Here is a 16,373-nt window from a genome sequence, read left to right as displayed (position 1 = left end):
AGTGCTCGTGTATTCGAGTGCCATCTAAAAACACAACAAATTATTGTTGATTATTACTGATCACCACTACCTGTGCTACCAGAAATCACATCTGTTGGGTATCAGTTTACTGTACACCTCATTTTCATTTTCCAACTTCTGATTGATCAGCTTTTGGGAATATCATAATTGCATCACCAAAATGCAATGATACTATACCTAGCAAACAAAAGAGAACTAAATTCCACCTTGACAGAAAGTGACACGGCAAAGGGAAATCAGCATCCTGAAATGCCAACTCTAAACATCAGCACTAAAACGTCATCAGCTACACAATTTCCCACTATCTTACTCTCCATGAAATGGACTGCAGCAACTGCATCGTGAAAGTATTTTCTTGAAGGGCATCTGAGAATTTGTTTAGTGCATGTGCATCTTATGTCTCCTGTAAAAGTAGTCAGACCCTCAAAATGCCAGTGAATGGCACAGGTTGAATCGGAAGTTAACATGATACAGCTCAAGTAAACAGAGGATATAATTGAACAAACTGCTCACATAGCAAATACAATTTTCTACTTCAAACACAGCAAACTAGGCTTAACCACCAAGTTCCACAGGAGTTAAGAATTTTTTTAAAAATGTGAAATTGGTCCTGATCAATTTATGAAAGGGTATGGGGGAAAGACACTGCCTGGTTTACAAACAAGATCAGAATTATGATCCATTAAGCTATTAATAATTTCTTAACATGCCTACAATCAGTAAACTGTTCCCCCCCCCCCAAAAAAATGACATATAATTATGGCCACACAAAGCTTAGTCCCCAGTACAATTCTTATTTATAGAAAATCTCAATTTTACTGTATTTTTAATGATACTCAACAGTGCCAAGATATACACATGTATGAAACCTAAAAAAGTGAATACTGTAATGGACTGCAGCGATATAAGACAAACATCATGAGCAAGGCACTGTCGTGAGCTGAATGGGTATTATTCTGCTTCGTTTTGTGAATACCACATGGCAGTTTAATTTTGTATAAGTTTTAAAATTAATGCGATGCTAAATACAATATCTATACTATTTATTTTTACATTTTCTCCCCTCCTCTCAAGAGCACTGACTCCATGCTGTGATATGGCTCCTTGGGCACCAGTTGCCCAACTGTACCTCACCCAATGATGGCTATTCGCTCGTGAGCCTCGACATGAGTGTTGGCAGGCTATTTCATTATAAGGGAGCATCAAAGCCTAGCTAGATTCTGTCCTAGCCTAGCATTCATACACATGCACCTACAAAATAGTTTACCACATAGCAATTAGGAATGCAAATTCCCAATCACGTTCTTCTACTATCTCCCCCTTGTCCTTCCCACCTAACCACCCCCCCACCCCCACCCCCACCTCAGGGAAGCTGAAGTCAATTGTAGTTCCCCTATTCCGGCTCTAGCTGAGATCAGTTAAATCAGTAGAGGCTTGGGATCAAGCCTGGGATCTCCCAAGTCTTTATGTTCAGCAGTTCACTATATAGACTTGGAGCCATCAGGAGAGCATCCAACACTTTTTTTAAAATACTGCGCAAAAATTCTGAGAAAAGTTGTAAGCAGGAATTATTTCCACCAATACAGAAGAGAATTCCCTAGGAAAAATTAGTGCCCAATTCAGACAAACTCATGCATCAATATGACCCCTTGGAGAAGGAGAAGCACTGCAAGAATATCACTAACATTCTTACACTTGCTGGTCCATTACTACATACTGAATTCAAACTAAATAGATGCCTTTTTAATGAGAACATATTAATGCACCTCCAAAATATAAAGTCAGCAGTTAACATATTTACAACCAGTTGCCAATAGCTTTACTGTTAATGGAGTCATTAGTTATTTCAGAACAATCCATGTAAAGCTAATAAAAACTGAGCCCAACTACTCGAAGCTTTCAGAATACCAACATACCATTTTTAAAAAGCATACCAATAAACTTTTTAAAATAAAAAACAAAATATTGCAGATGTTGGAAATCTAAAAACAAAAACAGAAAAAAGCTGAAAACACTAAGGTCAGGCAGCATCTGTGGAGAAAAGGAAGTCATTCAGTTGACGTTTCAGGTCCAATACCCCGAGGAAGGCCCTTGGCTCAGTGGTCGCACTCTCACCTCTGAATCAGAAAGTTGTGAGTTCAAGTCACAATCCAGACATGAGCACAAAATCTAGTCTGACATTTCAGTGCAGTGCTGAGGGAGTGCAGCACTGTCGGAGATGTCACCTTTTGATTGAGATGTTAAACTAGGAGAAAAGGAATGAGAGAGGGCTTGAGAGAAATATGAAATAGAAAGGGAATGAATGGGGCTGATACGGAAAAAGACAGGAGAATATAAGACTGGGAGGAGACATGAGAGAAGGAATGAGAGCATACAATCCAGATAGTTGAAAACAAAGCTGGTCAAAAGTCACATTGATGGGCTAGTTGTCAAAATTTCTTGTGTTGTATATTCGTAGTTAATTAAGAATACCAGTGAGCATACCAGTACACTACATATAAAACTTTAACAGTATCTAATTTTTATTCTGCCTCATCAACTTTGAAAAGTTGGCCACCCCTGAACTAGAGTTACAGGATAGCAATCAGGATCTGGAGCTGTAGCATATTCCTCCCTCACTCGGGATGTGGCCAATTACAGCATCATCGCCACTATCCAGGCTGAAATCAGCTAATTCAGCACAAACTGAATTGAAACCTTCTTGATCTGTGGGACTCAGTATATGCTGTATTTGCCTACAAAGCCATTAGGGTGAATTTAATCATTTCCAGGTTGACAGTGTTAAGTTGGTAAGTAAGGGTGATGACATTTTGCAACCACGTTGGAGCAGGCTTCAGTATTTTGCTGGAAGTAATGCAATCAATAGTGCAATCAGCCTGGAAATGAAATCAAGTCATATCAACAATTTGATCAGTGGATTTTCATTGAACTTTTCTCATACACACCAAACCAGTTCCTAGCATTCTATCAGTAGGACACATTTATAGGTAAGTTGCTTCTTTTGATTTAAAAAATGCCAATATTCATTGCAAGAGATTGTAAGAAAATCAGATAACATAACAAACTATTTCCAGTTGATACAGGTCATCCATGTGCCCCTGTGGCTATGTGACTGCTCAAAAGTGCCACTGCAGTGTTTTAACACCCTCCTTATAATAGCAGTTATTTACTACTGTGGAATTACAGGATTAAAATGGACTGAAAAATTGTGGTTTTAAAAATGTGATGCAAATGAAGATTAAGATTTCACGACCGAATTTTTGAAAAAAGCTGATGAAAATAGTGTGAAAGGCAATTATAGTCATGTATCAACTGCAAAGAACATAATTTAAACAACATTTTTCCTATTTTGCTGAAATGTCAGACATAGATCAAATGGAAATATGTTATGCAAAATAGAGAGTTTTAGCAAGTCTATCAAAAATTAGGATAATTAGGATTTATATGGACCCTCTCTAGAAGTGGGCAGGATCATTTCTGCTGCTGCACAGTTACACTGCAAAGCCAATAAGCAGTCACATACAATTGAAAGAATAAAGGAAATAATACATTTTCATAGCTCCTTATCGCATCCCTCAGAAATGTCTCAAAACACTTCGCATACAGTGAATTGACACAACACCCATACAAGATGGCATTTTCAGAACAACCCAAGAATAATCTTATAATCCTCTCACATTTTAGTTAAAACATTTCAAATGCATTTCCATTTGGTGTTCTGGTCTGAGAAGTTGAAACACTAACAATTTCTGCACACAAGGACTAAATGAGACACTTTGGGAAAACAGTAAATTATTCAATTCTAACTAGATTTACAGTGGCTGACAAAATTGAGGCAGTGGCCGTGGCTATGGGTAGAGGAGCGAATATGGACGGAGAGGTTTAGGGAGAACAGGAGGTCAGTGAATTCAGAGGAGAGGGGGCAAGGACAGCTGAGATAAAGATTGAGATCACCAAGGATTAGGAGTAGCTCTTTGCAGAGGCTGGGGGAGGACAGGAGGGAGGATACGTCAGTGAGAAGTCTGGGATGGGGTTTGGGGTTGATAAACAATGATGGTGTTAAAGGAAAGGAGAGAGGGGTGGAACAAGCTCGAAGGAGGAGCAAGTACCGGAGTAGAGAGAATGACCAAAACTTGTCCAAGAGCTGGCAGGAACTGAATCTAAGAGTTGCAAGGATAGTCATGTAACACTACATTGCGGTTAAGTAAAAATTGTCACTCTGATTTGCTGAATTTTTTAATCACTTAAGATAAACAGCAAAGAACTGAGCACTGCACCATTTAAAACAGAAGTAATTTTCCTGTCTGGATATTTGAAACAGCACTATATTAAGATGAATCCATTGTCATTTCTCCATTGTTCAGGAGAGAGGCTGTGATTATCTATTTAATTAAGGATTCTAAATGATAATAATTCTGTCACACACTGTTGGCTCTCCTTCCATCCCTCTCAGGTAAGGCTTGAAATCCAGGGGGTTATTTTAAACCCCAAGAACGGGTGGGTTGGGGGCAGGTGGGAGTTGAAAATAGTTGTTTTTTTGGATCACAACCGCAAAATTTCCTTACTTTGCATTCCCAATGCAAAGCCTGTACTTTTCCGCGCAGACGTTAAACCCGGAAATAAAGCCGGGTTGCAGTCGCGACCCAAAAAACAGCTATTTTCAACTCCCACCTGGCCCCAACCCACCCGTTCTTGGGGTTTAAAATCACCCCCCTAATCTCTAGACACTGAACATAGAACAAGTGGCTACAGGTTTGAAAAGTAACAAGCTTCAAGCAAGACCATGGTGAGAAGAAACTTTTTTCCACCACAGGATAGTGGATATGTGCAACAGATTTCCAGCAAAAGCAACTGATGCATCAATTCATTCCTTCAAAAAGGAATCAGTACTCCATGTGAGCCATGAAGATAAGGAAGAACAGAACAGTTTCCTGAGTTAAGCATAAATTCACCTTGATCCCTTATGTCATCAAATAGAAAGAAAGACGAAAGACCTTCAATTTATACAGAATCTTTCACATCTTTGGGATGACCCAAAGCGCATCACAGCCTATTAAGTACTATTTTTTTGAACTGGCATCACTACTGTAACATACGCAAAAAGGTTCAGAATACTGATCCACCTTCACAGTTCCATGATTTAAATTTGGCCTGTAGCCTTTCACTTGCAGCAATCTCTTCCCCATACAGGGCAGCACTGGTTTAATCATCTCAGTTTAAACTTATGATCCTTATAACCTACAATCTCATTCCCCACTAGATATTTATCTAGCTTCATTTTTTAAATCCAAGTATGTTACACATCCGCTGGGCAGCTCTCACCTATTAAGTCATCAAAGAATGCCAGCAGCATAATCTATTGATTCAAAATCCATGAAAACAATTACTACTTCTGCTACCAACACTATACTACTGCTACTGTACCACAACTACTGTATCACTACAGCTACTGCTACTTGTGTTGATATAGCACCTTTAATCTTAAAGCACTTCACAGAGGCATCAAAAAAAGACTCCAAACCAAAAGGAGGAGTTATAGAGGAGGGGTGACCAAAAGCTTAGTCAAAGAGATGGGTTTTAAAGAGTGTCTTAAAGGAGGTATAGAGGAGGAGGGGTGAAGTGAAGGGACGGCGACTGGGATGCATAGCAGACCAGTGTTGGATGTGCAGAGATTTCTGAAGGGGGTAGTAGAGCTGGAGGTGGTTACAGAGATAGGGAGAGGTGAGGCATGAAGGGATTTAAACACAAGGATGAGAATTTTATGTTGGATGCATTGTGGAACTGGGAGCCAATGTAAGTCGGCAAGGATGAGGATGATGGGCAAATAGAACATGGTGTGGGATAGGACATGGTCAAGCACAGTTTTGGATGAGCTGATGTTTACAGAGAGTGGAGGAAGGCAGACTGGTTAGTACAGCATTGGAATAGCCAAGTCTGAGGGTGACAAAGGGTTTGAGCAGCAGATGGGCTGAGGTAGAAGTAAATGCGTTTTTTTTTTAAAAGTGAAACAGCCTCACTCCTTTTTTGAATAGTAGGGTAGTATTTGATGTCCTGCAGCCCTCAGGTGCAAAGGATTTGCTAGTCATTTCCAACGTTGAGAATGGATTTCAGTTACTTACTCCTTCCATCACCAAATTCAACAAGTGTAATTTGAAGAGCAGTAATTAATGTTATAATTAAAATAGGATTACACAACATCCAAAGCTTTTAAAGTTCCTCCACCTTGTCCAAACCCATAAATTTGCCTCTTCCCAGAATTACAAGGCTGACAACAGCAAGGCTACTCAGCATTATGCAGATTATGTCTCATTTAATCCTTTTATAGTACAGTTTTATTGACATCTATGCTGCAGAAACCCAGGATACCCTTATTAAACTGAAAAGCAATCTCAACTTTAAGGATCCTCACTTAGAATGCTGAATATCTCAGCCTCAAGAATTACAGCAGCTTTACGCCCTTTAACTCTGGCCTTTGACTCAACAAATAGTCAGTCTCCACACTTACTAGTTCTGATATGATTTTACATATTTTTTGCCCGCCAGCATTGTTGCTGAAGTTCAAATGGTAAACTGAAAGCTTTTTGACTTATTAAACAAGAGAAAGAAAAGACGATCATTTCATGCTGATTTCTTCTGATTCGGCGTCAGACATTTAGAAACACCTACTAATAACAATTCACCTATAATTAACCTCAGGAAATCTAGAAATTAGACTTTGCATCCTTAAAAAGGGTAGGCCATCTTAAGCACTGCTCCAGTTTATGTGTTCCACGTTGTTAAAAAATGGCATAACATCCGACTTACCTTAAGCAACACAGAAGATAAAATTTGGAGACGTGGGTCACACTTCACGTATCACACTTGCAAATTTCTGTGTCACATTTTCAAAAAGGTGTATTAAAAGAGAAAAAGACTGATGCTGCCCATCTATATAGAAATCTCCTATCGACTGGCCTCAAATTGACCTCAAGATGTTCCTATTTCCAGCAATGACCAAATTATTGTGATCAGCTTCGTAAGAGATCTGCTGGTTTTTAACTAAAATTCCGAGCATGACTACTCATCCACACGAACGTACAAAAAGACGGACAGGGAAAGACTAGCTGGTCCATCGAGCCTGTCCCTATACTGTAACCTCCTTCAGTATGCTATGTAGTCATATTAAAATATTCCTATTAGAATTTTTAAAAATCAAATATAATCTCCAGAGCAGTTATTCACAGTAGTCCATGGAAATTGGTATTAAAATCTATTGTTTCAAGTATTCATGGTCATGTGCATTCCTATATTTGAAATACAAGGCAATACTCAAGCCTTCGGAGAATTAAAGAAAGAGATTCCTTGCGCACCACCAAAGATGCATCTAGCTGCTGGCTTAAGAATGACCTCTCACCCCAATGCAGCAAGTAGTAATTATTTTACAGCTACCCACTACATCATGGCAGGATCCATGTTCAGCTGTTTTCTTCTGTTTTGAAATTTGAGAGACTTACAACAACACAGTGAACAACGTGTATTTTACAGCATAATGCAGAACAAAAGATCAAGTTTTCAATTTGGACTCACTCTTCGAGCAACAGATTTTCACTTGTTCTGTAAGAATAATAGTCAGCAGATCTTTTGGAGTGCAACACCTTGCACTGATTAATCCAAATTCCTGCACAGGGGCTTTTCAAGATGGTGGCTAAATCTTTCTGAAGAGATGACGCTGTCACACATGACTACAAAGTAAATTAATATGTTCACCAAACTTATGAGTTTCCAATATAACACACTTTCACCTTCTGTTAGGAAAGTGGGGTGCTCAAATTTGTGGACTTCTGTACGGCTGCAGATCTCTCCATAGCTGAGAATATCTCACAGCTCAGCCCAGAATTGATCAAATTACTTATTGAGAGCAGAAAAGCTTGAATGTCAGTCTAAACTGAGGTTCCAACTACAGACCCTTTTGACTTGAGAATCTAATCCTCTTTTATAGGGTCAGCAAATGGCTTCTATTCACAAGACACCAAAAAAAAGACTAACTTAATCATCACACACTGTGCAAATCCAATCTAATGTGTACGACCGAGAGATTACTTTTGCCCTCCCAATTTGTTTTCCTGCCAATTAAGAGCTGAATCGTCAATATCTTACCAAGCCAAGCAGGTATTCTACCTCATGGCCATTTGTGACAAGCTAGTTTCTGGGTTCACAAAATTAATATTCACTGTTAAAGTGAATCCTGCCTAACAGGCTATTTGCAAAATCTAATTTTAAAAATTCTCATGGTGCAGTATAATGATTATATAGAGATTTTTTTTCTTAAAAAGAATTCGATTTTGCAAATGATCTACCTGGAGAAAGAGAAAAATGTTAAAGTCCTTCTAAATTTAAGATATAAATTCCACGAAATTAGTTCTGCCCTTCTGACACAATATGTTATAGAAAATTTTAGGGGCAAAATTTTAGATCAAAATGCTGGTCTTCAGAATAAAGAAAAATATGCTGATTTCTAAAAATAAGAACAAGGTGGGAAAGGAGCATATTAAAATCATGTCAATACACAGTTGTAGTTGTATGTTATCAATGTTCTTGATTTTTATTCTAGTGTTTATCAGACATCAATACAAAGCCTTACAATCAAACATTCAGCAATAAAGATTTGTTTGCCTGTCCCATACACACCACTGAAGATGCATCTAGCTGCTGGTTTAAGTATAACCAAAATTATATCAGTATATCTTATATCACAAGAGGAGTATAGTTGAGTTTAAGAAACAAAAACCTTCAACTAAACATTGCAATAAACATTTGGGCTCCCTCAAAATATAGACTTAATTCATCACTATTTTTATAATCTGAAGGATGTAGAATATCAATAATACAATGTGATAAAATAGCAAAGCTTCACACTACAATCTGTCTTCAAGAATCAAATGAATGCAAGTCACAAACTGGTACTTAAAACCCAGCTCACAATAAGTTAGACTTACTGGATGATAAATATTGAAAAATCCCTTGCAGGTTGGTAGTCGGTAGTTTTCATCAATCTTCTCCAGCCCACGCACTGTGAGGAACATACCAACAGGAGAACCCAAGGCGAAGAAGTTATCTGGTTCAAAGTCCAGTGCACGATAAGTTACAGAAACCTGAGAAAACATGTACATCGAGTTACAGGGAGTTCAGGGGGAAAAAAAAGGTTTCTAAATATAATGGATGGGCAGCTGAGACCCACTGCCTGCAATTCCTGCACCATGTGGGAACTTCAGGACAACTTAGTGTGTCCTGGAGGGTCACATGTGCAGGAAATGCCTCCAGTTGCTCGAGCTCAACTTGGGAGTTTCGGAGCATGAGGGGTGACTGGAGTCACTGCAGAGTGTAAGGGAGGCTGAAGGTTTCTTGGATCATATGTTCGAGGTGGTGGTCACCCTACAACCACAGAGAGCTCAGGATAGCAAGTGGGTGGCCATCCGAAAGGGCAGGAAGAGACAGACAGTGCAGGAACCTTCTGGGTGTGCAGCACTCTCAAACTGGTATTCAGCATTGAATGCCAGTGAGGGTGACGACACCTCGAAGGAGGGCAGTCCTGAGCATGGCATCATGGGGCAAAGGACTACATGGGGGGCACAGTGAAGCGTAGAAATGCAGTAGTCATAGGGGATTCGATAGTCAGGGGGACCGACAGGCGTTTCTGTGACCACTGACATGAGTCCCGCATGGTGTGTTGCCTCCATGGTGCCAGGGTAAAGGACATCATGGCGAGGGTGCAGAATATTCTGTGGGAAGGGTAACAGCCAGAAGTCATAGTCCATGTGGGTACCAACAACATAAGAAAGAAAAGGGATGAGGTCCTGCGGTCAGAGTTTCAGGAGCTAGGGAGGAAGTTAAAAATCAAGACCTCAGAAGGTAGTAAACTCTGGATTACTCCCAGTGCCACACACTAGTGAGTACAGAAATAGGAAGATAAGGCAGGTTAATGCGTGGCTAGAGACATGGTGCAAGAGGGAGGGCTTCAGATTCTTGGGGCATTGGGACAATTCTGGGGCAGGAGGGACCTGTTCAAGATGGACGGGTTGCACTTCACGGGGTGGTTCACTAATGCTGTAGGGGAGGGTTTAAACTAATGTGACAGGGAGATGGGCACCAGGATGTAGCATTAGAAAGGAGAAACAAGGTACACAAACGATTGGGATTCAGAAAAAGCACTAGAGTAAGAAATAGTACAGTAATAGGTGGGATAAGGCTAAGAGAAAATACGAGAAGGTCTAAGGTAGGTTTAGAGAGCATGTGTGTAAAACGCATGAAGCGTGGTAAGTAAGGATGGTGAGCTGCAGGCACAAATAGCCACATGGGAATACGATGTAGTGGCGATAACTGAGACCTGGCTCAAAAAAGGACAGGATTGGGTACTAAATATTCCTAGATACAGGGTACTCAGGAAAGATACGGAAGGAAAAAGGAGGGGGGGTGTTGGTGGCAGTACTGATTAAAGAGAATATTGCAGTGCTGGAGAGAGGGCATGTCCTTGAGGGAGTCGAAGACAGAATCTATTTGGTTAGAGTTAAGAAACAATAGAGATGCCATTACACTACTGGGTGTATTTTATAGGCAACAATTAGTGGGAAGGATATGGAGGAGCAAATTTGCAGGGAAATTACAGAGAGGTGCAAGAACTATAGAGTAGTGATAATGGGGGACTTCAACCATCCTAATATAGACTGGGCTAGTAAAGGGCAAAGAGGAGGAGGAATTTCTGAAGTGTCTTCACGAGAATTTTCTTGATCAGTATGTTTCCGGCCCAACGAGGAAGGGAGGCATTGCTGGATCTAGTTCTGGGGAACGAAGTAGGTCAAGTGGAGCAAGTGTCAGTGGGGGAACATTTAGGGAACAGTGATCATGGTACATAAGGTTTAGAATAATTATGGAAAAGGACAAGAAGAAATCTGGAGTAAAAATACTTAATTGGAGGAGGGCCAATTTCAGTGGATTGAGAATGGATCTGGCCCGGGTAAACTGGAATCAAAGATTGGAAGGCAAAACTGTAATCCAATAATGGGCGGCCTTTAAAGACGAGATGGTTTGGGTATAGTCTAGGTACATTCCCACGAGGGGGAACAGTAGGGAAACCAAAGCCAGAGCTCCCTGGATGATGAAAGAGATAGAGAGTAAGGAGAAGCAGAAAAAGGGGGTGTACAAGTGAGAACCAGGCTGAATATAGGAAGTATAGAGAAGTGAAAAAGGAAATAAGAGGGGCCAAGAGAGTGTATGACAATAGACTGGCAGCTAACATAAAAGGGAATTCAAAAGTGTTCTGTAGGCATATAAATAGTAAACGGGTAGTAGGAGGAGGGGTGGGGCCAATTAGGGACCAAAAAGATCTACGCATGGAGGCAAAAGTCATGGCTGAGGTACTAAATAAGTACTTTGCATCTGTCTTTACCAAAGAAGATGATGCTGCCAAAGCTGCAGTAAAAGAGGGGGTAGTTGAGATACTGGATGGGCTAAAAATTGTAAAGAGGACGTACTTAAAAGGCTGGCTGTACTTAACGTAGATAAGTCACCCGGGGGGATGAATCCTAGGTTGCTAAGGGAAGTAAGGGTGGAAATTGCATAATAGGCTTGTCAGCAACATTGAAGGCCACGGAATAAAAGGCAGTGGCAGCATGGATACGAAATAGGCTAAGTGACAGGAAACAGAGAGTAGCAGTGAACGGCTGTTTTTTGGACGGGAGTAAGGTATACAGTGGTGTTCCCCAGAGGTCGGTGCTAGGACCACTGTTTTTTTTGATATATATTAATGACTTGGACTTGAACTTGGGTGTACAGGGCACAATTTCAAAATCTGCAGATGACACAAAACTTGGAAGTGTAGTAAACAGTGAGGAGGATAGTAACAGACTTCAAGAGGACATAGACAGGCTGGTGGAATGGGCTAACACATGGCAGATAAAATTTAACGCAGAGAAATGCGAAGTGACACATTTTGGCAGGAAGAATGAAGAGAGGCAATATAAACTAAATGGTACAATTCTAAAGGGGGTGCAGGAACACAGAGGCCTGGGGGTATATGTGCACAAATCTTTAAAGGTGGCAGGACAGGTTGAGAAAGTGGTTAAAAAAGCATACGGGTTCCTGGGGTTTATAAATAGAGGCAGAGAGTATAAAAGCAAGGAAGTTATGTTGAACCTTTATAAAGCTGGAGTATTATGTCCAATTCTGGGCACCGCACTTTAGGAAAGATGTGAAGGCCTTAGAGAGAGTGCAGAAAAGATTTACTAGAATGGTTCCAGGAATGAGGGACTTCAGTTACATGGATAGACTGGAGAAGCTGGGGTTGTTCTCCTTAGAGCAGAGAAGGTTAAGTGGAGATTTGATAGAAGTGTTAAAATCATGAAGGGTTTAGATAAAGAAATAAAGATGAACTGCTCCCATTGGCAGAAAGGTCGAGAATCAGAGGACACAGATTTAAGGTGAATGGCAAAAGAACCAAAGGCAACATGAGGAAAGTCGTTTTTAGCAGTGAGTAGTTATGACCTGGAATGCGCTGCCTGAAAGATGGTGGAAGCAGATTCAATTGTGGTTTTCAAAAAGGAATTGGATAAATACTTGAAGGGAAAAAATTTGCAGGGCTAGGGGGAAAGAGAGCAGGGGAATGGAACTAACTGGATTGCTCTAACAAAGAGCCAGAACGGGCTCGGTGGGCCAAATTGCCTCCTTCTGTGCTGTAACCATTCTATGAGTTACTTCGAGTCTACAGCACAGAAATAGGCTATTCGGCCCAACTGGTCTATGCCGGTGTTTATGCTCCACACGAGCTTCCTACCTCCTTTTTTCATCTAATCCTATCAGTATACACTTCTATTCCTTTCTCCCTCATTATTTGGCTTCACTTGTAATACATCTATGCTATTTGCCTCAACTATTCTATGTGGTAATGTGTTCCACTTTCTTACCACTCTATGGGTAAAGAAGTTTCTCCTGAATTCCCTATTTGATTTATTAGTGACTATCATATCTATGACCTTTAGTTTTGGATTCCCCCACAAATGGAAACACTTTCTCCACATCTACCCTATCAAACCCTTTCATTATCTTAAAAGACCTCTATCAGGTCTCCCCTTGGCCTTCTCTTTTGTGAAGAAAAGAGCCCCAGCCTGCTCAGTTTTTCCTAAGAAGTAGTTGTGGTATCATACTTGTGAATCTTATTTGTACCTTCTCCAATGCCTCTATATCCTTCTTATAATATAGAGACTAGAATTGTGCACAGTAGTCCAAGTGTGGTCTAACCAAGGTTCTATACAAGTTTAACATAACTTCTCTGCTTTTCAATTCTATTCCTCTCTAAATGAACCTCAGTGCTTGGTTTGCTTTTTTAAGGCCTTATTAACCTGCATTGGTACTTTGAGTAATTTGTGCATCTGTACCCAGAGATCCCTTTGCTCCTCTACCCCATTTAGACTCTTATTATCCAAGCAGTATGTGGTCTCCTTATGCTTCCTACCAAAATGCATCACCTCACACTTAGCTATATTGAAATTCATTTGCCAATTACACACTCATTCTGCAAGTTTATTAATGTCTTCTTGTATTTTGATGCATCCCTCGTTTGTATTAACTACACCCCCAAATTTGGTGTTGTCCACAAATTTTGAAATTGTACTTCCGATTCCCAAGTCCAAGTTGTTGATGTAAATTGTGAACAACAGTGATCCCAGCACCGATCCCTGTGGAACACCACTTCCCACCTTTTGCCAGTCGGAGCAGCTAACCTGAACCCCTACTCTCCGTTTTCTGCTTTGTAGCCAGCTTGCTATCTATTCTGCTACCTGTCCCCTGACTCCATATGCTTTGACCTTAGTCATGAGTCTACAATGCAGTACCTTATCGAAGGCCGTTTAAAAATCCAAATATATTACATCTACTATATTACCCTTGTCTACTCTGTTTGTTACTTCTTCAAAGAATTCAATAAGGTTGGTCCAGCATGACTTTCCCTTCTGAAATCCGTGCTGACTACTCTATTATATTTTCGGTTTCTAGATGTTTTTCTATTACATTTTTGAGTAAAGATTCCGTTATCTTTCCTACCACCAACATTGAGCTAACTCATCTATAGTTCCCTGGACTTGTTCCTAACTCCAATTCTTTTTAAATATAGGAATAACATTAGATCTCCACCAGTCCTCTGGCACTATTCCCTTTTCCAATGAATTCTCATATATATGTAATACTGCCTCTGCTATCTGTTCCCCAACTTCTTTTAATATGCACAGATGCAATCCATCTGGACCAGGGGTTTTATCCTCTCCAAGTTTGATTAGTTTATCAATTATCTCCCCCTTTCTATCTTAAATGACTGGATATCTTTTTTGATCTCTTCTTCTAATGTCATGCCCTTGTTGGTCTTCCTGATGACTACTGAGGCAAAGTAACTATTCAATATTTCTGCCATTTCGCAGTCATTAATTGTGCATCTCTTATTGGCCCTATCCCTATCCTGATTTTTCTTTTGTTATGTATGTGCCAGTAGAACACTTTACTATTTCTTTTTATATTCCATGATAATTTAATTCTGTAGTACCTCCTTGCTTTCCTAATTTTCTTTTTTACTTCTTTCCTAACCTCTTTGTATTTCCTTTTGTAGCACATTAAATGTAAGTGAAATTAAAAACAATGAACTACTCTGTTCACACAAAAGCAAATCTGCTTCATGATGTGTTACGTGTAGTAGTTACACCTGAGATACACAAGATTTAAGAATTACTTATACAGAGATAGCATGAAATCTAATCAGTAATATCTTCAGTAATTCAAGCTTTAGCTTTACTCTTCCAGTTGGTGAAAGCAGTCTCTGTTGGGCTGAAAAAAGGCCGTTTGCAATTAACTTCATTATTTTATCCCACCATTATTTGTCTTTATAAAATACAAGACAATGTATATAAACTTGCAGAATGGGCACGTAAATGTCAAATGAATTTCAATATAGAAAAGTGTGAGGTGCGCATTTTGGTGGGAGCAATAAGGAGGCTACATACTCCTTGGGAAATAAGAGTCTAAATGGGGTACATACTCCTTGGGAAATAAGAGTCTAAAAGGGATCTAGGGATACAGATTCACAAATCATTAAAAGTAGCAATGCAGGTTAACAAGACCATAAAAACACAAACCAAGCTATGGGGTTCATTTCTAGAGGAAAGAATTGAAAAGCAGAGGGGTTATGTTAAACTTGTATAGAACCTTGGTCAGATTACACTTGGACTACTGTGCACAGTTCTGGTCTCCACATTACAAAAGAGATGTAGGAGCACTGAAGATACAAAAAAGATTTACAAGGATGATACCAGAACTGAGAGGTTACAACTATCAGGAAAGACTGAACAAGCTGGGGCTCTTTTCTTTAGAAAAGAAAAGGCTGAGGGGTGACCTAATAAAGGTCTTTAAAATTATGAAGGGGATTGAAAGGGTAGATGTAGATAAGATGTTTTCACCTGTGGGGGAGTCCAAAACTAGAGTTCATATGTACAAGATAGTCACTAATAAATCCAATAAGGAATTCAGAGAAACTTCTTTTCCCAGAGAGTGGTTAGAATGTGGAACTTGCTACCACATGGAGTACATTGAAATATCTTCAGTTTAGGCAGTAATGGCTGCCTGACCAACTTAAGATGGTGACTACTCATGGACAACTACAAAATCTTCCTCAGTTGAGTCATTTACTTAGCATGCAAAAAAAAATCCAATGACCCGATTCAAGCTTCAAAGTGACCTTTACCTGGCCAGCACCAGCTTCAAAATGGTCATAATGTACTTTGACAGATGAGACGGTAGCACCACCGTAAGATAGCATCCTCTTCAGCACTCCCTGTTTCTCTGTAGCTGATAAGCCCATGTGAACAGCTTCCTCCTTGGCTTTTTGGGTTGCCTCTTCCTGAGCTTTCTTCAGGGCTTCCAGTGCTGCCTTTTTCTCCGTTGCAGATTTTTTCTTTGTCTGTTATAACAAAAAAAGAAAGAAAATTCAATATAAGTTGTCCAGTGTCATGTTATTTATTACAAACCATCAGATCTCCTATTTCTAGAGTGACTTTTAGCAATCATAACTTTCATAGTGTGAAAACTGTTCATAGCAAACTGAAAAAAAACTCAAATGGATCCACCAATAATTTATCAAAAAACACTTTTTTAAAAAAAAAGTTAAGGTCTTAATTAACAAAATTGGTGAAAACACCTGCTATCCCATAACTAACAAAATTTTAATGTTCATTTATTTTTGGGAGTGCCCAAAGTCCTGATTTTTTTGAGGGGTGGGGAAAGCAAGGGAGAGCTCCTAAACATACCCATTTCTAATTGAACCTTTTTAAAAAATTCATACA

The 16,373-nt window shown here is 39.7% G+C and overlaps 1 protein-coding gene across 2 annotated transcripts in view; it reads right to left on the bottom strand.

The window, feature by feature from the left end:
- Positions 1-16,373, bottom strand: part of sec23ip (SEC23 interacting protein) — a 154,642-nt gene that overhangs the window by 87,248 nt on the left and 51,021 nt on the right. For both annotated transcript variants that reach the window (XM_068002250.1, XM_068002249.1), the window contains exons 13-14: positions 15,776-15,991; positions 8,997-9,152 (exon numbers count right to left, since the gene is read on the bottom strand). In XM_068002250.1, the coding sequence (XP_067858351.1) occupies positions 8,997-9,152; positions 15,776-15,991 (372 nt within the window). The remainder of the gene's footprint in view (positions 1-8,996; positions 9,153-15,775; positions 15,992-16,373) is intronic.

This window comes from Heptranchias perlo, chromosome 21, assembly GCF_035084215.1.
Source record: "Heptranchias perlo isolate sHepPer1 chromosome 21, sHepPer1.hap1, whole genome shotgun sequence".
Classification (NCBI taxonomy): domain Eukaryota; kingdom Metazoa; phylum Chordata; class Chondrichthyes; order Hexanchiformes; family Hexanchidae; genus Heptranchias; species Heptranchias perlo.
The sequence above is the reverse complement of the archived record's forward strand: the minus strand, read 5'-3'. Positions and strand labels throughout refer to the sequence as shown.